We start from the raw sequence: 16986 nt of genomic DNA, 5'->3' as shown, positions 1-16986 counted from the left end.
AATACAAAAGAAAAACAGCTATTCAACAAACAAATAAAGAAAGGAAAACACCAGAACGTTTTTTTTTTTTTTAAGTGTAGTATTTTTATTCAGAAGGGGAAAGAGGGAACTAACAGTTTGGGTGCATTGTGTGCTAACAGTAACATATTAGTGGCGTCAGGAAAACTTGTGGTGACAGGATGTGGGATACTAATACCTGCTGCACAGGGAGTGTGAATCTGCAGTGTGGGGGTGTCAAGGTATGGGGTCTAATACCTGCTGCACAGGGAGTGTGAATCTGCAGTGTGGAGGTGTCAGGGTATGGGGTCTAATACCTGCTGCACAGGGAGTGTGACTCTACAGTGTGGGGATGTGGGGTCCTAATACCAGCTGCACAGGGAGTGTGAGTCTACAGTGTGAGGATGTGGGGTCCTGATACCAGCTGCACAGGGAGTGTGAGTTTACAGTGTGGAGGTGTCAGGGTATGGGGTCTAATATATGCTGCACAGGGAGTGTGACTCTACAGTGTGGAAGTGTCAGGGTATGGGGTCTAATACCAGCTGCACAGGGAGTGTGACTCTACAGTGTGGGGGTGTCAGGGTATGGGGTCTAATACCTGCTGCACAGGGAGTGTGACTCTACAGTGTGGCAGTGACAAGATCAGGGGTCCGAAGAAAGTGAAACTACAGAACTCCACTGAAGATTGGGAAAGGACTTGGCGGAAGTGGCGAGGATGAGTTTGGGACGCCCTAACGCCTGGTGTGCACGGTTGCGTACTCCACATGATCGATGTTTTGAACACGGTCTTTGCGCGGGCGTTTCAGGTTCAGCTGCACGTACTGAAGTTCATCCGCGGGGGCTTGGGCAACAGACTAACAATTAAGAACAAACACGGCGACAGAAACAAGACAAAGAACAAGAAAAACAAAGTGTTACATACAATCCACACCGAATTGGTTACTTTACTATAATATGTACTACACCCAGGGGGATATGATGTCACATTAAAATGAGGTATACCCAAAATTGACAGTACTGGGTGCTGTGGAAGCTCATTTGTAACTATAAGCAAGCCCTGTGATTCAGGCTTCTAGATAGTTTCAGCTTTAAACGCAAAATAATGACTAAACGCCTTTATCAGCATAATGCGCCAGAGTGTGTTTCCATGTCCTCGTAACACTCAATTACATACAAATACAGAAATAGGTGTGCAATTGTGATTATTAATCAATATAGAAAACAGACAATAATAAGGCATTTCTATTATCATTTCTGAGTTATATGAAGTATACACAAAGGGAAGCTGTGTGTGCTATATTCCAATATGACAGATTGAGCAGCAGCATTGAAATGGATCCAGTATTAGATTAACGCACCTTGTCTTTTTTCTTTAGATTTTTCTTTTTCTCTGTGAAGAACACATTAGCATTGTATATTAGAAATGTGCAATCATGTGTTATATATATATATATATATATATATATATATATATATATATATATATATATATATATATATATATATATAATTATTATTTATTTATTTCTTAGCAGACGCCCTTATCCAGGGCGACTCACAATTGTCAGAAGATATCACATTATTTTTATATACAATTCCCCATTCATACAGTTGGGTTTTTACTGGAGCAATCTAGGTAAAGTACCTTGCTCAAGGGTACAGCAGCAGTGTCCCCACCGGGGATTGAACCCACGACCCTCCGGTCCAGAGTCCAGAGCCCAAACCACTACTCCACACTGCTGCCCTAGTTAATGACCATGCACATGCCATTTTAGAATTGTTCATATACTGCCTCTAGAGAATTGCCTGTACAATAGGCACGATACCTGCAAAGGACCTTCTTTAGTACAAGTCATATAATGTGTCATCAGGCAGATGTTCTGTATATTTTAACATATAGCTAGATAACCACTGTGCTATTGTGAGGGAACTTGCGAAGGACCTTCTTTAGCATTCATTATAGAATGTAATCAACATCTGATTACTAGTAATAACTGTTTATAAAGTAAAAAAACAACTAGAGCTGCAATTAACAATCAATTTCCAAATGGAATATCGGACTATAATTTATTCAGAACAACATGTGACTCTTTACAGAAGCCTACAAATACAACTGAAAACATGTGCGTGTGCGTTTCATTAATCATGGTATAATAAATGCATTTGGAAAACTTCAATACCGTAGTCTTCACATACAACTGGAACTATACACGTGTCAGTAATAACAGTCATGCTGATCAATGATCAATTACTTGATTGATTGTTGAACAATCTCAGGAGACTTATGTTCGGTATGAAAATTTGACCCGAAACATTTGTCCAGAGATTCGTGTTAAACAACGGGTTAGTGAAACCGGCCCTGTAGTTTTGACCTCATACTGACTGTGTGAATGGGTGGGGAAGGACTGCAATAAAGGGTGACTGGACATACACATAGAGAGTGGAGCAAAAACAAGAACTCGTTGAACGGAAGTTGTTTATCTGATGATCTGTACATCGGTGCTGACTTAACAGCCACATTACTGATGGTGTGAAGTGACCACCACAGTCACATTTCCACTGGGGCGGAAAAAGAATTCGCACAGACAGGCAATTCATGTTAAGTGAACTTGTATTAAAACACGTCATTTACAATAAGCGACTGCTATATTTGGTCGGGACCAAGGACAGCATGCGCAGTGTCAGGAAATGCATGGAATAAATGTATTTCAATGTAATGTGATTTTAGTTATTCTAACTCAATTCAAGCCCTTCTTGTTTGGTCGAGCGTCTATGCTTCCTGTTACTGGATACAAAATAAATAAAAAAAACGTCATTTTTTATTAAATAGATTTATTAATTACTGCATTGCAAATCTACATTCACACACCAATAAAAGTAGAACTGTTATTAAAAAACGTTACAAAAAAATCTGTAAGTCGTTAAAGCTTTGTGAATCGGGCCTATTATTACAAACTTAGCAATGAACACATTCTGAACAGAAGGCACACAAAGAGTGATGCGTGGAACAGGTCAAGTAAATAGATTTGAAATACAATGAGATTCTGTCCTATTAAAATCGATCCCATTAGTAAGGACACGTGGTGGATGCGCTGAACAGGCTCTTCTCATTCCTAAACATTTGCTCGGATGTTCTTTTTGCGACAGGTGGGCGGCGGTTCAAAGCAGGCTCCTCTGGTGAAGCTACTCCGCTGTACGGGCAGGCAGAAGGGCCGCTGCTATAGAGAGGACCGCCAGAGCGAGTGTGATCGCGATCCGAACGAAGATCCAGACTCTGTCCTCGCTGCAGTCATCATCCACGAGAACCTCAGCCCAGGAGCCTGCGGGGAGAGACCGCATGACGTCACTGTCAGCCATAGAACACAGCGGGGCCTTTTGAGACTGAAGTGCGTATCTCGGCGCTTAACTTGGGTTATGGAGGATATTTAATTCCAAAATGAAAAACAAACACACATAAACAAATAAATACATATCGAAGTAAAAAAAATGCATGTTGAAATAAATAAATCAATTCCTCCCTACGCACAGCTGTAGGGAATGTGCGTAAATGGTGCGTAAGCCAAGTGAGTATAGGGTCCAGCGAGCGCGCTCCCATGAACGAGCGCAATGGGGTATTGCTGCAGACTATCGCTACAGCTCTCTGTGTCTCAGCATATTGTATTCAAGTAGTATTATTGCACTTACTGTATATACTGAATTGAAATATTAATATTGCATTGTAACTGCTGAACTGCGTCTAAAACGCTCTACTTTTTATTAGCGGAAAGTAATTTAAATTAGGTAGCACATTAATTGAATAGGAGGCTGTGTGGTCCAGTGGTTAAAGAAAAGGGCTTGTAACCAGGAGGTCCCCAGTTCAAATCCCACCTCAGCCACTGATTCATTGTGTGACCCTGAGCAAGTCATTTAACCTCCTTGTGCTCCGTCTTTCGGGTGAGACGTAATTGTAAGTGACTCTGCAGCTGATGCATAGTTCACACACCCTAGTTTCTGTAAGTCGCCTTGGATAAAAGCGTCTGCTAAATAAACAAAATAAATAATAATAGGATGATATACACAGTAGAATAAAACGAACTCTGGTCCTCACTTTTTACAGCCACCGTAGTCGCATTGCCGCTCATGATAACACTGCCGCTGCCGCTGTAGCCCCGGCACTTATACTCCCCGGAGTCCGAGTATTCCAGGCCAGTGACCCGCACGCACACCTCCGAAGCGTTGTTGTAGCTCTCCAGCGGACGGCTCTCCGTTCTCCGCCGAAGAGAGGAGCTGAGCTCTGAGACCTCTTTGCCAGCCGACACTCTGACTAGATCTAGTCTCAGATCCGGGCAGTCAGGAGATCCGTAGCAAACGCAGACTATCTCTGCTGCCTCTCCTTCGTTAGCCTCGATGATCAGCGGGTACTGGTACACGGGAGGGTATTCGTCTTTGTCGCCTGTTTGTATACAATAAAAAAACTAATGTTACACGATAATGATAACCTGGGTTTAAGTTTTAAACACAGTCTCATTTTTGTTTAAGCAAACATTATTCTTTTAATTATTTGACAAATGATGGCTTGATTGTTATGTGCCCTGGATATTCCAAACATGAAGATCAAAGTAGAAAAGGCAGATTGTAGAGAAAAAAATATATATTATAGTAACTCAATACTGGAGCATCAGAAAGCCAGACCATTGAGAACAATTCACTTAAAGCCCTTAAAACAAGCGTGGACAAAAGCAATGACCATGAAGCTATAACCTTACTCAGGTTGTGCTAAATAGGAAGTAGATTGCTGTGCTGTGTGTAATGGATTGCTGTGCGTAGTGGATTGCTGTGCGTAGTGGATTGCTGTGCTGTGTGTAGTGGATTGCTGTGCTGTGTGTAGTGGATTGCTGTGTGTAGTGGATTGCTGTGCTGTGTGTAATGGATTGCTGTGTGTAGTGGATTGCTGTGCGTAGTGGATTGCTGTGCTGTGCGTAGTGGATTGCTGTGCTGTGTGTAATGGATTGCTGTTCTGTGTGTAGTGGATTGCTGTGCGTAGTGGATTGCTGTGCTGTGCGTAGTGGATTGCTGTGCTGTGTGTAGTGGATTGCTGTGCTGTGCGTAGTGGATTGCTGTGCTGTGTGTAGTGGATTGCTGTGCATAGTGGATTGCTGTGCTGTGTGTAATGGATTGCTGTGTGTAGTGGATTGCTGTGCTGTGCGTAGTGGATTGCTGTGCTGTGTGTAGTGGATTGCTGTGCTGTGCGTAGTGGATTGCTGTGCTGTGTGTAGTGGATTGCTGTGCTGTGCGTAGTGGATTGCTGTGCTGTGCGTAGTGGATTGCTGTGCTGTGTGTAGTGGATTGCTGTGCTGTGTGTAGTGGATTGCTGTGCTGTGTGTAGTGGATTGCTGTGCGTAGTGGATTGCTGTGCTGTGCGTAGTGGATTGCTGTGCTGTGTGTAGTGGATTGCTGTGCTGTGTGTAGTGGATTGCTGTGCTGTGTGTAGTGGATTGCTGTGCGTAGTGGATTGCTGTGCTGTGCGTAGTGGATTGCTGTGCTGTGCGTAGTGGATTGCTGTGCGTAGTGGATTGCTGTGCATAGTGGATTGCTGTGCTGTGTGTAATGGATTGCTGTGTGTAGTGGATTGCTGTGCTGTGCGTAGTGGATTGCTGTGCTGTGCGTAGTGGATTGCTGTGCTGTGCATAGTGGATTGCTGTGCATAGTGGATTGCTGTGCTGTGCGTAGTGGATTGCTGTGCTGTGCGTAGTGGATTGCTGTGCGTAGTGGATTGCTGTGCTGTGCGTAGTGGATTGCTGTGCGTACTGGATTGCTGTGCATAGTGGATTGCTGTGCTGTGCGTAGTGGATTGCTGTGCGTAGTGGATTGCTGTGCTGTGCGTAGTGGATTGCTGTGCGTAGTGGATTGCTGTGCATAGTGGATTGCTGTGCTGTGCGTAGTGGATTGCTGTGCATAGTGGATTGCTGTGCTGTGCGTAGTGGATTGCTGTGCATAGTGGATTGCTGTGCTGTGCGTAGTGGATTGCTGTGCGTAGTGGATTGCTGTGCTGTGTGTAGTGGATTGCTGTGCTGTGCGTAGTGGATTGGTGTGCTGTGTGTAGTGGATTGCTGTGCTGTGTGTAGTGGATTGCTGTGCTGTGCGTAGTGGATTGCTGTGCGTAGTGGATTGCTGTGCTGTGCGTAGTGGATTGCTGTGCTGTGTGTAGTGGATTGCTGTGCGTAGTGGATTGCTGTGCTGTGCGTAGTGGATTGCTGTTCAGTCTGATGCCTCTGGTGAGTTTCTACAGCTCAGGAGTTTGGAAATGTATTAATAAATAGAAATAAAAAGTAAAGGTATACACTTTGCTTGTTATGTATCAGAGAGTCTGAAAAACGTTGATACTCACACAGACCTAAAAGTTTGTCTGCGAAATTCAATCGAAAATATTGAAATCAATTAAGGATTTTTTTTTTCTATAGAGACGCTGTATTATTATTATTATTATTATTTAGTCATTAGCAGATGCTCTGCATCATAACCGTTCTGCGCTTCAGGTCCCACAATCTTTGTTTATTTGACCTTTTGAAAGAGGTTGCGTTTACTTTCAGTTATATCCTTCCTTATTTTAAATTTAACAGTGGCATTAGACCTTTTGCTAAAAATAAGCTTTATGTGCTAAATATTATCGAGCAAAAAGCTCAAGTTGGGTGGCTAAGAATGTATTTTTTCTTTCTTTTTTCCCCATTGTTTGAACGACATGTACGTTGTTTTCCAGTTAAATGGAAGTCCAGACTATTGAAATGTGAAAATCAATTGCCGTTTCTATTGAAAATCAATTGCCGTTTCAATGAATCGGTCATAAGCAGAAGTCGCAAAAGGCTTTGCGAGTACAGGAGAAATGAACCTGCCCGTGTTGGAAATAAAGATCTATAACTAGGTGGCAAAAAGCAAACAAACTCGCAGTGCAAATGCATTGCAGACATTGAAGGAGAGCGCGTCCCGAAGCACCGCACTGCACAGCAAAAAACAGTAAAACCAAAAGAAGAAATACAAATATTACATTACTTAAACTCTTTATGTACAATACATATAGATGCGCCTTTGTAAACTTTGATTGAATGACGCTATATGGGAAATGAACATGTTTAACTGAGCCCACACGCTAACGACTGTCTTTACCTTTTCCTATGACCTCCAGGGTGGTCCCTCCTCCGTAGCGTGTGGCATACTGCAGAAACTCCACCTCGCAGTAGTAAACGCCGGCGTCAGATCTCTGGAGCGCCGCTATCTGTAACGAGACCGTGCTCCTATTCAGGAATAGCTCGAGCTCGCTAACGAACACTCTGCCCTTGAACACCCAGTTGCTGTTGGAGACGAGCTGGCCTTCCCGGACGCGCCCACGCCACCAGCTGGCCTGCCCGACACTGGGCAAAGTGCCCGCGCTCTGGAAGGTGCAGTTCAGGATGACGCGAGTGCCTTCAGCTGCACGCAGAATAGCTGGGGACTGGTGCACGAGGAATGTGCTCTGAACAGCAGAAGCTTAAAATAAAATTAAAGAAAGAAGAAAAAACATCAGCATACTAAAAGCAACTTAGAGTTTTTCTCCGTTGCCCAAAATTCGTTAACATATACGGAGACAGAGGTATAGTGGGCAGTGAACTGTACAGGAACAGGCTGGAATTGTTTAAGAAAATAACTGATTTATAATAGATTATTTCAAACTTCACACAAGCTACCAGTACATCAAAAAGATATTAATGGACATTAAAAGTATAATTCTATAGATTATGTTTGACGTGCGTCCTTACATATACATATACATATACATACATATATACATATATATCATATACACATATACATATACATATACATACACATACACATATACACATATACATATACATATACATATACATGTACATATACATATACGTATTCATATACATATATGGCCAAATGTTTTGCATCACCTAGAATTTTAGGATTGAGACATAATAAAAATAATTAATAAAAACTATGAACACAAGTTAGATCTTTTATTTAATCATCATATAATCAAAGAAACTACAAAATGACATCGCAAAAGTCTAAGCCATAATAGCAGAGAAGTATTTTATGTGAATTTCGAAATGTCACGTTTTCAATTTTTTTCAGTTTTTGTTAGGCTTATTGAAAACTACAAAGCGGTATGCAATTCAATATGTTAACGTAATATTATTCAGCAGGTTTTATCCGACTTTATGAAGCGAACTCCGTTCATTCTATATCATTTCTACAAACCGTGTTTTAAATTATACGACAATTTGAATTTTTTGGGACTTGACGTAAGGCATGACTTCTTAATTTGGATTGCTTTGAAACCTATTGAACAATTAATAACAGATCTTTAAAAAATCTTAGAAGTGCACCGGGTACTGAAAAACATAATAAGCCAACAAAACACGCATCTAAAAAGTGAAATTTATCAGATAAAAAAGAAGCAGATATTTACATGCTGGCTTTTCATTCGTGAGCCTACAACCCCACATTGTATAATAATAATAATAATAATAATAATAATAATAATAATAATAATAATAATAATAATAATAATATATGTACAAATATACTAAATTTGAATACTTGCTCATCGATGTCAATATTTGATGTTTAGTTGAATTTTGATGAACCAGAATCTACAGCATCGCAACAAGAGCAGAGAAACACATTCCACTGACCCATTCATCATCTCACAGCAGCCTGCCGAGAGATAAGCAGCCTCCCTAGGTAACGCACATACCACGAGGGCATTCGCTCGGATGTTTATACCTCTATTTTCTTTACAGAACAGCTCGTCTACTTAATTTTGTTCTTGTTAGTTTTACTACAGTTTACTGAGTGTATGAAGTTACAAATCAATACATAAACAACAACAACAACAACAAAACACGTTACTACATACCTGCGCATAGGATGAAAAAGGCAACAGGAATTGTAAACGGTAGAATCATGATGGACCTATACATGCGCTCTGTCACGATAGAGAGATACAGACCGGTGTGATTTACATTAGCGGCGTCTTTTAATTACGCAGTGTGCCAATAGCTCCACCCTCGCACACAGGCATATAGCAACACCTCGGGCAGTTTATCACAATTAATCGGAAGTCTGCTAACTTGGCCTTGCAATTTCACATAGGGTAACCGCAATAACCTCCACGTCTAGGCTTCAGTTCTGTCAGCACGCTTCCCAGCTTGATAGAATGGTTAGTGGAAGGGAGCGATTTGCTGGGGATAAAGTGGATTTGAAAATGAATGAATAGTAGCCTATATATAAGGAATGGAGGGAAACAGCGAGGGGTCAAAAAACCGCGAGAACACCGTCTCCCGCCAAGTTACACGTTATCCACGAGTAAAGGTAAAATGTAAATGGTTTTATGCCAAGCACTTTTGACATTTAGTCCTCAATTTCTGCTAGCAGCAATTCTATTAGGGCGCTGTTCTGGCTTAGTTTACGCACCCTTCTACCAGCGCTTAAATAGCGCGTAAACCAAGTGAGACTAGGGCACTTACTGATACCAGTAATGTTTAGCTGATATCAAAAATATAACTGTTGATATTAAGAATATCACTTTTCATTAAAAAAAATGTTGATATAAAAAATTGAGGATTCAATGTTTAAACGACTTGATATAGGGCTTGCAAGATTAAATAACGATCTTTCCCACGTGGTCAGCATTTTTGTAATAAAGCTACAGTATAACCTGTCACCGTCTATTAACCGAGGACCTCAGGCATGTGACATTTACACGTGCTTGCTACAAACCGAACGCTACTGGTAGAAACTAATCAACGTGCATTTTATTATGGGTCTAAAGCAATACATTCAGCTCGTAGCACGCCAGAATCGAGTCAGTGCAGTTTAAAAGAAAGCAGCGTTTGGGAAGTCACTTTCACTTTATAGACTTCATATTACTGCCCAGTTTAAACATGATAAATTAAAGAAACAGTACAATTAATACAGTAACTGTACCGTTAAAAAGCTGAAACAAGATTATCTTGCCGTCCTCCAAAGACAGTGTGCGCGCTCTCATGTTGTTTCTGTGTTGTGTTAACTCGCACGGTGCAAAGATACCTGTCTGATTATTTGGCATAGAGTAAGAAAGCACGAGAAGAACTGTTTTTGGAACGCTGTTATGTAAATTGCCAAATACTGTTTTGTTTGCAATAAGTTTCAGTGGTTTTCCTTGTAGGCCTGTACGTGCAGTACCGTGCTGTGGTGTTTTAGACGCACTGAACTATCTGACATTGTTAATGTATAACTTCCCGACGTTAATAAGCAACTACTACAATGTAGTATAACGACTCCGTCTGAGATACGACATTTTTGCATATCTGATGGACCCCTAGAACCAATTAAATTGAATCTGACAGGCTGTGTCTTAATAATAATAAAAAAAAAATGTGGTGTGAAAATTGAGAACATGGCCTTTAGGTCTAGTAGTGGGCTGAACCATTTAGAAATTAAAAGAAATTGCTCACAGTGAACGGCACTTTCTGTCAGAAGAGTTAGTCTGAATCTAGCATTAGAGCTAGGCCAGGGGTTCCCAGGCTTTTTCAACGTAGGGATCGCCTTGGTGTTTGGATTTTTTCCAGGGACCACTTCCACGCATTTTGTTCACAACAGCATTTTGAAAGTCATTTGTATGTGTGTATTTATAACTACACGTAGAAAGTAAAGTAAGGTAGGCCTATGTATATAATGTACAGAACTTAATGAGATTCCTGGGCTTGAATCTTCGCAGTTCATCAATGTATGTTGTCATTTTACGCATTGAAAGTTGCTAGTGGAAAAGCTTCTGTTTCGATTTAGAATGCAAAAACGATTGGCCGGAATGTACACGCATGCACCCCCCAAGTGAAACCAATTGGGTACCCGTGAAAGGGGAGCTCTAAATATACATGAGCGCCCTGGACATGTGCTTAATTCAGTTCAGATTATAAAGTTAATTTATAAAGCCGGATATAAATGTTAATTGAACTGTACAGGAACAGGCTAAATAATGTTGGTAAACAGACAGAACACTTCCACGACAAAAAGCACAGGCGTGAAATTATTGCATCGTCGTAACAGCGGGACACAGAAAGCTGGCCGTGTCTGACCTTTTTTTTAAATGTCTTGAAGGAGCTAAATAATTTTTAAGATATTAAATGTTGTGAAGTGTTTTCATGCTGCAGTGGGGGGTTCTTTTGTAACAGAATATGGTGAAGGGTGGGGGTGAATTCTGTTTCCAGTTTCGCATTGTATCGCAGTTCCTTCTTTTGTAAGCGCTGCAAACCGCAGGGAGAGAGGAAATGTTCGCATCTTACAGAGCTTGCCATAGGATCACTAAAGGGGCTGGCACGTTTGGTTGAATAGGTCTGTCCCTCTTCCGATACGTTAGTATATCTATCATTGTTTAAGTGTGTACATGTTAGAGAAGCATTAACAGATTTCCTGTGAAGTGCTGTCTCTCCAGATATCTGCTTGAATAAAGACTACCTTTTTATCACCGACTCTTGGAGACTGATTTTATTTTTCGTCACTACAGTCTATTATTTATTTTTGTATTACAGATTATTCTATTTTGAATACTTTGTTGCAAAAACCAAAAATCGGAAAACAAGCCTGAATCCGTTTTTGTATTTTAAAGTCAGAAATTAGAAAATGAAAAATGAGTCGTTTAATGGTTTTGCGATTTCCGATTCTGAATGCAAAAACGATTGGCCGGAATGCAAAAACGGACCGTGCATCCATAGATATAGATATCATGATGCAGAAAACGTCATAACACCGAAACACATTCGATACGAGGAGAATGTAGTGCTTTTTTATTTGGTCTGTTATTTATTTTTGATATTACAGATTATTCCATTTTTTAATTATTATTTATTTCTTAGCAGACGCCCTTATCCAGGGCGACTTACAATTGTTACAAGATATCACATTATTTTTACATACAATTACCCATTTATACAGTTTGGTTTTTACTGGAGCAATCTAGGTAAAGTACCTTGCTCAAGGGTACAGCAGCAGTGTCCCCCACCTGGGATTGAACCCATGACCCTCCGGTCAAGAGTCCCGAGGCCTAACCACTACTCCACACTGCTGCCCATTATATGTACATTCGTTACTTTACAGTAATGTGGTGTGTGTGGGAGTCTGTTTATTGTAATCTCTGTAGAGGGCCTGCTCACTGTGATTGTATTCGTTTCAAGATGTTGCTCAGACACCCCGTTATTGCTATGCGGTAATTTTGAATACTCCGTTGCAAAAAGCAATATGAAAAATGGGAAACAAGCCTGAATCAGTTTTTGTATTTTAAACTCAAAAATTGGAAAATGAAAAACGGGTCGATTTTTTATTATTTTTTTTTATTGAAAAACCGAAATAGAAAAACGAGTCGTTTTCTGGTTTTCCGATTTACGATTTAGAATGTACACGGACCTGGATAAATGGCGTCTCAGTTTTGCAGGATTTAGAGTTTTGATGACAAAACCTCCTGACAGATAATGCACTGGTGCTTGCAGGCCCGGCGGCAGCATGAACGCTATGGGGCGGCATCCACTTATTTAGGGCGGGCTCATTGAGGAAAAGACAAATTAATTAGCTCGTATTCTCTGCTATTTTACTTCATTGTGGTGACAAGAAACAAATAAATAATTAAATAAATGATATGACAGCGCAATATTATGAACTATCACACAGCACGAATTATCACAGCTCTTTCCGAAAAGCAATTTTTTTTTTTTGTCTTTTAAATTATTATTATTATTACCGCATAGCAATAACGGGGTGTCTGAGTAACAACTTGAAACGAATACAATCACACAGTGAGCAGGCCCTCTACAGAGATTGAAATAAACAGACTCCCACACACACCACATTACTGTAAAGTAACGAATGTACATATAATGCTTACTTTCAACTGACTATTCAATACTGAATATATATATATATATATATATATATATATATATATATATATATATATATATATATATATATACATACATACAAAAAAAAAAGAAAACATACGCTCTTGTAAACAATCCGACAAGGCGGCCCTACAAAGGGGTTTCCAAACACCAGAAGCAACTAGACATATTTAAATTATTATTATTATTATTATTATTATTATTATTATTATTATTATTATTATTATTATTATGCATTGCTTTACTTTAATTTGATTTGATTAGTGATTTCTCATAGATTTTTTTTTATTATTATTTAATTTAAGCGATAGTGCCCGTCGATGATGGCTCTACCGTGTGATAGTTGACCGCGACGGGAGTTATTCGTCTCGAGTCGAAAGCCTGGCCACTAACTAAAGTCAAGGTCAACTATCACACTGTAGAGCCATCATCGAGAGGGCACTATCTCTATTAGAAAAGTATATTCACCATTGTTTCTTTTAAAAAAAACACCTTAAAACCTTTTACATTTACCTTGAACTTATACTGATTTGTTGGGTACCTTGCCGCTGAGTAAAGACGTTCTAAGAAAATAGTCCCAAACATTTTTTTTAAAATAAAAAACAAGGATGACATACATATAAAGAGAAAAACAATGAATTTTTATTTAGTAAATCGATTTAAATTGTGTATAACTTGTTAGGGTTTTAAACCCCTATGTATAATCTGGACATTGCCTGAGGAATGAACAAAGGAATTACTGGAAAGTCCGGGTGGATGGAGTCTAAACTACCAGTACAATCTCTCATCAAACACCACTCTAAAATGCCTCCTTACTGACCATGTTTCTACCTTCAGCCAAAACCTTTCTCTCCTGAATCTGTATGAATGGAGCAATGTTACTGAACTGTCCGCGTCTCGCTTTGTTGTTGTTGAAAGATGCCGTGTCTGTGCTCCAGTCTAGCTGACAGTCTGTGATTGGCTCTCTGCAGTTGCAGGTCCAGGATTGGTTGCTTTCATCTGGCACTGCTCTGGCCTGGTTCTCCTCCTACCTCTCCAACCGCACTTACCAGGTAACCTGGCGTGGAGCAACATCCACACCTCGCCCTCTCTCAACAGGAGTCCCCCAAGGGTCAGTCTTGGGTCCTCTCCTGTTCTCTCTCTACACCCGCTCCCTGGGTCCCCTCATCGCATCCTATGGTTTCTCATACCATTTCTATGCTGATGATGCTCAGATTTTCCTCTCCTTCCCCACCTCTGACTCCACCATCCCCTCCCGTATCTCTACCTGTCTGTCTGCTATTTCCTCCTGGATGCACTCGCATCACCTCAAACTCAACCTCTCTAAATCTGACCTCCTTTTCTTTCCCTCCTCCTCCTCCCCCTCCTCTGATCTCTCTATCTCTGTTCCTCTGGAATCTACCACACTCTCTCCCTCTTCCTCCACTAAGAACCTCAGAGTCACCCTGGACCCCTGCCTCTCTTATTCCCAACACATCTCCACTCTGGCATGCACTTGCCGACTTCCTGAGCAACATCTGAAGAATCTGACCCTTCCTCACCAACTATGCTACCCAGCTCCTGGTCCAGGCCCTGGTACTCTCCCGCCTAGACTACTACAACTCCCTCCTGGCTGGCCTCCCTGCATCCGCCACCCGTCCGCTCCAGCTCATCCAGAACTCTGCTGCCCGCCTGGTGTTCTCTCTGCCTCGCTTCGCCTACGCTACTCCACTACTCCGCTCGCTCCACTGGCTCCCGATCACCGCTCGCATCCAGTTCAAGACTCTTGTACTAGCCTACAGATGCCTTGACCAGACTGCACCCAGCTACCTCCAGACCCTCATCTCTCCCTACACCCCCACTCGACCCCTCCGCTCCGCCTGCACTAGAAGACTGGCTCTACCTCCGCTACGCTCCCCTGCCTCCAGAGCCCGCTCCTTCTCCACCCTTGCTCCGGAGTGGTGGATTGACCTTCCTACAGATGTCAGGACTGCCAAGTCCCTGACCACATTCCGGCACATCCTTAAGACTCACATCTTCAAAAAACACCTGTAGAACTCCTCTGTTGTATCCTGGGACACTATCACCCTTCATTTAAATATGATTTATTTTGCTCTTATCTGCCCCCTATTTTACTGCATTTAATCCTGTACCTCAGAATATTGTAATCTGCCAAGTGTTTAATCTGTAGTATTTTGTATTTAATCATATCCTGATGTAACTATCACTGACACTGTGTTATCTGCTGTATTATTGAATTGTATTTTGTCACACTTGTACTTGCTTGAACCAAAGTCATTGTATTTATCTTTCTCTTAATTGTATTATTACTTGTACTGTGATACTTGAAATGTATTTGTTTATGACTGTAAGTCGCCCTGGATAAGGGCGTCTGCTAAGAAATAAATAAATAACACTGTAGCACATATTTTATACTGTTGAAAATGAAAGGACTAAAACTGTGGTTTTAATGGGTCTTGTTTTTGTTTGTTTGTTTTAATTTAGTCATTCCAACCGAGTTAGAAATATTCAATGCAGTGTGATACTTTTATGCAGAGATACTTTTCCTGAACAGTGAACACAAGCAGTAGAATGAGCACGGATTAGAAAGAGATGCATTTACATGAATACTAGATACCAAAAAAATAATAATAATGCTGGCTCAAAAATAGAAGGCTGTAATTTTGACAAGACAAATTATTATTATTATTATTATTTATTTCTTAGCAGACGCCCTTATCCAGGGCGACTTACAATCGTAAGCAAATACATTTCAAGTGTTACAATACAAGTAATACAAATGCATCTTTATAATGTGTAACAGTTATTTAGTTAGTATTTGTTTCACATTAGAAAGCTGTTTCAGTTACTGGCAGCTTTGAAGACCTCTGGGTCTTCCGCCGGTTCCCTCGTTGGGGCAGCCCGGACCAGTGTGCTCACAGCTCAGATCATCAGACTCTGGATTTCTAAAGGCTTTGGTTCCAAGATGTTACTCTTGGTGGCCGTGCTTTTAATGTATTTTTGAATTGACTGTTTGTTGTTTGCTTTGTTTTATTATTATTATTATTACTATGTTGCTGATTTTATTTTTTTCTACGGCAAAACACAAAACAATAACAAACACAGGCCCCGGCTTCCTGATCCCGTATCAGCGTAAGGAGACATACTCCCTTTTGTACTACCAAACTCCTCCCTGCGATCAGCCAGGCGCCCTGGTGTATCCAATCACTGCCATCCCCACAGCTGATCACAATGGAATCGTTCAGAGCACTTGCAGCTATGCGCTTCCCCCAAGATGTCCGACTTCCGGTTTCCGCCTACCTTCGAGTAAGCCCGTCTATGGGGAAGCATCCCACCAACCATACATAGCGCCTTTTCTGGTTGGGAGTTAGATTTACAGCTCAAATCCCTTCTCTCTTGGTCACACCATCTTATTGGCATACTTTGTGCTAGCACTCCCCATGTGGTAAATGTAAAATCTCATATTCTCAATTTCAGAAAGAATCTAAATTGAAGTACAGAGCTGTAGGTGAGATTTTTTTTAAATATTTTTCTATGATGCAGTATTATATTCTAGAGGGTCAGACAGCGTGAAGAGTCTGTGTTATTAAAGGCTTGCTTTCCATCACAATGCACACAGATAACCACCAACAGTATGTGCTTTTTTTCTTGTTTTTTTCTCTACTGGTTATATTTCCTGTTAGTCCTTTATTTGGGCAGGGAACCTGACTAAACCAAACAGAAACACAAAATTCAAATTATAAAAGAAGAAACAAAGACACCTTCATGCATGTCCCTGTATGGTATAAAGCCTCATTTGCCTGTACATTTTCATGCTATATCTGTATACAAATTGCCTGGTTTGCTTGCTTTCATTCCACAGTGCATGCTTGCTGATAACAACCAACATTATGAGCTGTTTGTTTTGGCTATCGGTTATATTTCATGTTACTTCTTTATTTGAGCAGGTGCCTAAACTAAGCCAAACAGAAACATAAAATGCAAATTATACAAGAAGAAACAAAGACACCTTCATGTATTTCCCTGTATTGAACTAGCCCTCATTTGGTTAAATGACACAGATTGCATG

General features: G+C 40.8%; 1 protein-coding gene across 1 annotated transcript; it reads right to left on the bottom strand.

Annotated features, from left to right (window-relative positions):
• Nucleotides 1-2486: 2486 nt before the first annotated feature.
• LOC117433807 (uncharacterized) lies at nt 2487-9018 on the bottom strand. The gene is made up of 4 exons (XM_034056226.3): nt 8903-9018; nt 7138-7497; nt 4085-4429; nt 2487-3317 (listed from the first exon to the last, which is right to left on the bottom strand). The coding sequence occupies exons 1-4, from the start codon at nt 8964-8966 to the stop codon at nt 3181-3183; spliced, it is 906 nt and encodes a 301-aa protein (XP_033912117.2). The 5' UTR covers nt 8967-9018; the 3' UTR covers nt 2487-3180.
• Nucleotides 9019-16986: the final 7968 nt, after the last annotated feature.

This window comes from Acipenser ruthenus, chromosome 41 (genome assembly GCF_902713425.1).
Source record: "Acipenser ruthenus chromosome 41, fAciRut3.2 maternal haplotype, whole genome shotgun sequence".
Taxonomy (NCBI): domain Eukaryota; kingdom Metazoa; phylum Chordata; class Actinopteri; order Acipenseriformes; family Acipenseridae; genus Acipenser; species Acipenser ruthenus.
Note: the sequence above shows the minus strand (reverse complement) of the source record. Positions and strands in the feature narration are given on the sequence as shown.